The sequence below is a fragment of the Triticum dicoccoides genome, chromosome 2B (assembly GCF_002162155.2).
Source record: "Triticum dicoccoides isolate Atlit2015 ecotype Zavitan chromosome 2B, WEW_v2.0, whole genome shotgun sequence".
NCBI lineage: Eukaryota > Viridiplantae > Streptophyta > Magnoliopsida > Poales > Poaceae > Triticum > Triticum dicoccoides.
In genome coordinates, this window is record NC_041383.1 from 576,344,111 (window position 1) to 576,350,528 (window position 6,418).

General features: G+C 41.7%; 1 protein-coding gene across 3 annotated transcripts in view; it reads left to right on the forward strand.

Moving 5' to 3' along the window:
- The window catches only part of LOC119364965 (regulator of nonsense transcripts UPF2-like), a 12,190-nt gene extending 6,145 nt beyond the window's left edge, over window positions 1-6,045 (forward strand). Inside the window, exons 10-18 of one of the 3 annotated variants that reach the window (XM_037630541.1) lie at window positions 126-392; window positions 483-680; window positions 892-993; window positions 2,034-2,285; window positions 2,387-2,605; window positions 3,112-3,282; window positions 3,759-3,944; window positions 4,752-5,171; window positions 5,247-6,045. In XM_037630541.1, coding sequence (XP_037486438.1) covers window positions 126-392; window positions 483-680; window positions 892-993; window positions 2,034-2,285; window positions 2,387-2,605; window positions 3,112-3,282; window positions 3,759-3,944; window positions 4,752-5,171; window positions 5,247-5,765 — 2,334 coding nt within the window. In that variant the 3' untranslated portion in view covers window positions 5,766-6,045. Of the gene's footprint in view, window positions 1-125; window positions 393-482; window positions 681-891; window positions 994-2,033; window positions 2,286-2,386; window positions 2,606-3,111; window positions 3,283-3,758; window positions 3,945-4,751 lie in introns of all 3 variants that reach the window. The other 2 variants (XM_037630540.1, XM_037630539.1) reach the window with 2 other exon arrangements.
- Window positions 6,046-6,418: the final 373 nt, after the last annotated feature.

Here is a 6,418-nt window from a genome sequence, read left to right on the forward strand (position 1 = left end):
AGTGTGGAGTACCTTTTTTTGAGATAGACGAATGCATGCAATATTTGCATGATAGCTGCTAGATTTTTTCTAGGACATTGCACCTTCTGGCCAATCTGTGGCAAATATGCTAAATTTTGTTTTAGGAGCAAAAATTGGAACAAGGAACTGAAGTTCAAAACAATGCTGAAGCTCCTGTCCCTGAGCACCAGTTGGAAGGAAAAACAAATGTTGGATCCAAGAATAGCGGAAAAAAAGATAAAACAGGCAAAGAAATTTCTAAAGAAAAAGAGGCTGATCAAAAAGGAGATATTGAAAGAGAAAAAGTAAGAGTCACAGATGGTGCAAGTTTGGACAACCTGCTTCAGAGGCTGCCAAGATGTGTGAGCCGAGATCTAATTGACCAATTGACGGTAATAACAACTGGTCAACTGCATTACATACTTATGTGCATTTGAGATGGTTCCACCTTATTCTTAAACTCCATTTATTTATTCCTTCAGGTAGAGTTTTGCTATCTGAATTCTAAAGCAAACAGGAAGAAACTTGCACGAGCTTTATTCAATGTTCCAAGGACTTCGTTGGAACTGTTACCTTTCTATTCCCGTTTAGTTGCCACTTTGTCCACATGCATGAAGGATCTCCCAAGTATGCTCTTGTCAATGCTTGAAGAAGAGTTTAACTTTTTGATGAACAAGAAGGTTTGTCTCGTATTCATGTATTTCTTGGTCCTTGTTGTCGATAATACACTGTTTTATTTGGCACTTGTAAGAAAAAATGTTTTTGGTTCTTTCAAATTTTTTACCGCTCCATTGTTCTGTGGTGACATATGTAATTCAAATTCAGTATAACTAACAGGGTTATCTACTTTGCAGCACTAATTATTGTTCTCTGTTATATTCCTCCTTTCAGGATCAGATTAAAATCGAAACAAAAATTAGAAATATTAGATTTATTGGGGAATTGTGCAAATTCAATATTGCTCCATCAGGCCTTGTTTTTAGTTGTTTGAAGGTAAGCAAATCAAATAAATCCAGTTACGGAATTAGTTGCTTCCTGTTTATTATGCTTTTGTTGAGTTTTTAAATTCCCTGTGTTCTTGTTTAACTACCTTTTGGATGGTACAGAATAGTTCTGTTCTACGTGGAATAATAATTAGCGCACTAAATGTGGTAGGCAGTACAAAGGTTAACTAGATAGGCTGGGAAACATAGTTAGCTATGTATGTTCCAAATCACTGATACAAGTGGATGTGTCATGCCGTGATCATGTGGGTAATTTCTGACCACATGGAAAGGCATGGCATTTCCTGCGGATGAAGGTTTCAGATCACACTATCGATTTTGTCTTTCTCCGATGAAAAATTCTCGCCTGTCTGTTTTCTTCTGGTAAGGCCATATCCCAACTTTCCACTTTTGTTGCGAGCTAGCTGGGAGCTTGTGCTCAGCTGACAACTATTAGACCTCTTCTGTGTGCGAGGCCCAAGCTGCACGCTCATTTGTGCTTATTAACTTTTATCCTTTTAGTTGCCAAAGCATCACACCCTACTCAATTCCGCAAATCCTCTCACTTGTGAAGGACTGGAGAGACCCTAGGCATTGAAGGGTTTTGCGGAATGCGCCCTTCATTATTCTTATTTAAAGTTGACAAGTCGAAGGTGCTGTAATCCGGCTGAGTCGCCACTATGCCGAATGATGTCTTCGCCCAATGTGACCCTCTCCCCTGGCCGGTTGCCCCTTCACATCCTTATCTGGTATTGATGCACAGCTGGCTGCTGCTATGCTGAATGCGCCTTTGACGAATGCCCCAACTTCATTATCTCTTTTGTAAAGTTGATGGGCTGAAGGTGCCATGATCCGACGCGGCAGATAGCCGTAGCTACGCTGAATGCCCCTCACTTCATGATCTTTATTTAGAAGTTGGCAGCATGACTAGCGTGCATACATCCATACAAAATGGATATAATTTATCATATTGCAAGCTTGCAACACCACAAATCAATCAATTTGCAACTGCCAACTTAATTTGGTCATTGTGATTATTTGCATTTTCAGGCTTGCCTAGATGATTTTAGCCATCATAACATTGATGTGGCCTGCAATCTTCTTGAGACCTGCGGGCGCTTTCTTTATCTCTCACAAGGAACTACAGTTCGCATGTCAAACATGCTGGAAATACTGAGGAGGTTGAAAAATGTGAAGAATTTGGATCCACACCACAGCACACTTGTAGAGAACGCCTATTACTTATGCAAACCACCAGAAAGATCTGCCAGAGTCTCTAAAGTCCGGCCACCTCTCCATCAGGTAAGTCTTTTTATCCTTTTCTGTTCTTTCTGGTATTTTCGGACTTATGTGTGCATAAATTATTACATTGAAGAACTAATATTGTCTTTCTATGCATGCAGTACATAAGGAAGCTGCTGTTCTCAGATCTTGATAAAACAAGTGTTCAGCATGTTCTTCGTCAGTTACGCAAGTTACCTTGGGCTGAGTGCGAGGAGTACCTGGTGAAATGTTTTCTCAAGGTTCACAAGGGAAAATATAGCCAAGTTCATCTGATTGCTCTTCTAACTGCTGGTCTTAGTCACTATCATGATGATTTTCATGTGGCTGTGGTAGATGAGGTGAGTTACCTTGCTGAAACAGATGGTTGGGAAAAACTTTGGCTGAGACGGTAAACCATTGCATGAGAAGTCGGTAGCAGAATTTGTTTCACATTTCACATAAAAATATTATATATGGCATGTAAAGTTGTACCATGAATAGTGGACCAGTTTTCCAGCCTATCATGTGCACTCGTATGTCTATCTCCGTTCTCTCTTTACGTTCTCTGTGTTTGGTGCTCAACTTTGTTTCTTCTTTCTTTCATTGAGCTCTGACTGTTCTTTAAAAAATGCTTAGCAAGTGTATTCCATATTTTCGTATATTTTTGTATTTGGGATTTATTGTGTCTTTTTAGTTGAGATTACTAGCATGTTGTTATTTTGTAGAGCATTAAAAAAATCTTGTATTACGCATATGTAACAGTAACATAGTGTTTGAAGGAACAGAGTTTGATCCCCTTTATTTAATGACACTTTGATTATAAAAGGATTAGCTGATGTAGTGGTTTCCTTGTATCTGGATTCAGGTTCTAGAAGAGATTAGAGTTGGACTTGAGCTGAATGACTATGCAATGCAACAGCGACAACTTGCCCACATGCGATTCCTTGGGGAGCTATATAACTACGAGCATATTGATTCATCAGTTATATTTGACACATTGTACCTTATTACTGTATTTGGTCATGGAACACTGGAAGTGAGTAAACACATCCAAACTTACTAGCTATCTGTACTTTGTTTTCTTTATATTGTTATTTCAGCAATCCATTTTCTAGCTTATACAGTGTGAAGTTTTTCTGATTTAGTATGTTTTAAAGAAACACATGCTCTTATAATTTTTTTTTTGAATCACATGCTCTTATAAATATGAGAATGTTCTTGATAACTACCTTTTACCGTGCTATTCTTCAACTTATTTTTATTCTTAAATTCATTGTTTAACGTGCTTGGTATGCATAATTATTCATTCGAACTGTATGCCTTATGAATCTCCCCCAAAAAAGGTTTGCATCTCTTTTCTGCGATCCTGGATAAGTATGTTGCAAACGTAAAAAGTTACTAGGTTCTCATTCTTTCTCTCTAATGCCTTGCGCATGCTTAATCACCTATTTTAAAGGAATCAATGTAATTTGTCACATAAGTGAATTTATCCTTTGGATTTATCCTGTGCAGCAAGATCTGCTTGACCCCCCAGAAGATTTCTTCAGGATAAGGATGATTGTTACACTTCTCCAGACATGTGGTCACTATTTTGATAGAGGCTCTTCAAAAAGAAAGCTTGACAGATTTTTGCTACATTTTCAAAGATATATTCTGAACAAAGGGCCATTGCCACTTGATGTTGAGTTTGATGTGCAGGTTAGTGTTGTTCTAAACACCAGCAACTTACTAGATGTTGCATCTTTAAAGCATAAATGCATGTCGAGTCTTCATTGTACTGCATCCGTTCCTAAATACAAGTCTTTTTAGAGATTTCAATATGAACTACATACGGAGCAAAATGAGTGAATCTACACTCTCAATATATCTATATACATCCGTATGTAGTTTCTATTGGAATCTCTAAAAAGACTTATATTTAGGAACGGAGGGAATATATGTAAGCATATGGTTATGATACAATGTAAGTGGAGAAGAACTGTTCTGATACATCAAGTTGAATGTCCAGTGCAAGGTGAGCCAATACAGTTCTGCTTGTTTTGTCTCTTTTCTGGACATCATAGCTATCAGGCTGTGACTTGAGAGATAGAGAAATTATCTGGATATAGTTGGTAGTGACATTTCAACATTTTGACCTGCAATGTTGAGTGTGTTGTTGGCTTCAAACTTAGTATGGAAGCAAGGGGTATGCTAGGGAATATATGTTGTTGACAAAAGTCAGTCAGCAACTTAGCGTCGATTGTAACTTATGCACACTGTTATTATTGTTTTAGATATCCTGTGCACTATGTTGGAGGGCAAGGAACTGTTTACTTCTTAGACCGGTTTATTGTGCTTAGTCTTTTACTTCCATGTTGAACTGCTTTAATTTGGTTAGCAAATTGTGCAAGTACTCATATGGCATGCTAGACCATAGAATATGTGATTATCCTTTTATAGATTAACTGATTAAGAGATATCTCTAAAGTGAGTATTAGCTCCTAATTTACTTTACAACTGGTGCAGGACATGTTTGCTGAGCTACGGCCTAACATGACTAGGTATTCATCTCCAGAGCTGTTGGCTTCTGCTCTGGCTGAGCTTGAAGAAAATGAGAAGACGAAACAATCTGAAAGTGCTGCTTCTGATGCCAGCTGCAAGAGCTCAGCAAACAGGCCTGACAAAAATGGCACGGGCCACGAAGAAGTAGCAGACAGTGAAAGCTATTCAGGCAGCAGAAGCATCTATCGCGATGGAAGTGAAGATGGAGATTCTCTGTACGAAGAAAACTCAGATGACAGGTCAGGGAATGGAGTCGTTGATGACGATGACGCCATGCCTTCTGGTTCTGATGAAGAAGAAAGGGTCCAGGTTAGACATAAGGTGGTGCAAGTTGACCCTAAGGAGCAAGAAGACTTTGATCGGGAGCTGAGGGCCCTTCTACAGGTTAGACATAAGGTGGTGCAAGTTGACCCTAAGGAGCAAGAAGACTTTGATCGGGAGCTGAGGGCCCTTCTACAGGAAAGCTTGGAGTCGCGTAAGTTGGAGCCACGGGTGAAATCCACTTTGAATATGACTGTACCGATGAAAATCGTTGAGGGGTCAAAGGACTCGAGAGCCACTGAAAGAGAGAGTGGAGAAGAGCTTGCAGCTGAGGAAAATGGTAATGCTGGGGGCGGTAGTGAGGTCAAGGTGTGCGTCAGGGTGCTTGTGAAGAAAGGGCACAAGCAGCAGACAAGGCAAATGCTCATTCCTGGGGACTGCTCACTCGTTCAGAGCACAAAGCAGCAAGAGGCGGCTCTGCTCGAGGAGAAGCAAAACATCAAGCAGAAAATCCTTGAATACAACGAGAGGGAGGAGGAAGAATTCAACGCATCATCATTCCAAACTGGGTTCTGGGGTCAAGGAGGAAGCAGCGCAGGCGGCAGTATCGGCTCAGCCGGGCGTGGTTCATGGGACGGTTCAAACAGAGGCGGTCGCGGCCGGCAGCGGTACTACATCGCCGGCGGTATCTACCATGGCTATGGCAGGGGAAGGTGACCCACTGCCTTCCGGTGCTAAAATCACGGTCTAATTCACCGGAAACCCAAATGACGAATGGCATAACGTAATTTTGGAAGTGGCCTAGGTGCTGTACTCCGCTGGGCTGGCTAACAGCCCCCATGTTTACAGTCACGTGTAAGTGGGTTTCGTCTCCGGTAACAGGTTTAGGAGGGCACGGTTTTCCTTTTGAACTGGGTTAGGCGGTTTCTCTTGTACATAAGATGTTCTCTCTCATTGCCCCAGATGAATAGCTTTCAGAGTCCGCAAAAGGTCTGCATCTGCAAACGGTAGAACCTTTATCAGTGCATTTTTACTCGCTCGAGCTGTTCACGTCCTCGGTGCCTCATGATTTAAAGTCCGGACCACAGCCTCCCCCCTTCTCCGCGACATGATTAAGGCTCTGACCCGGCACGCGTTTGTGCATATCTGCCATGAGCATCCATCCAGCTTTCCACCCAACAATTACGAGGGGGGCACACCGCGGGCACGAGCTCCCTATGCCGAGCTCGCCCAATTGGATCGCGCGGCAGTGCTGGTGCCAAGGCCACCACTCAGGACGTTGCGTCAAACGCCTGTGCAGTGCAGTGCAGCCACAGGGAAGCGCATCTCGCATACGAATCCATCATCCATGGATCGCTCGCGGTTCGGAA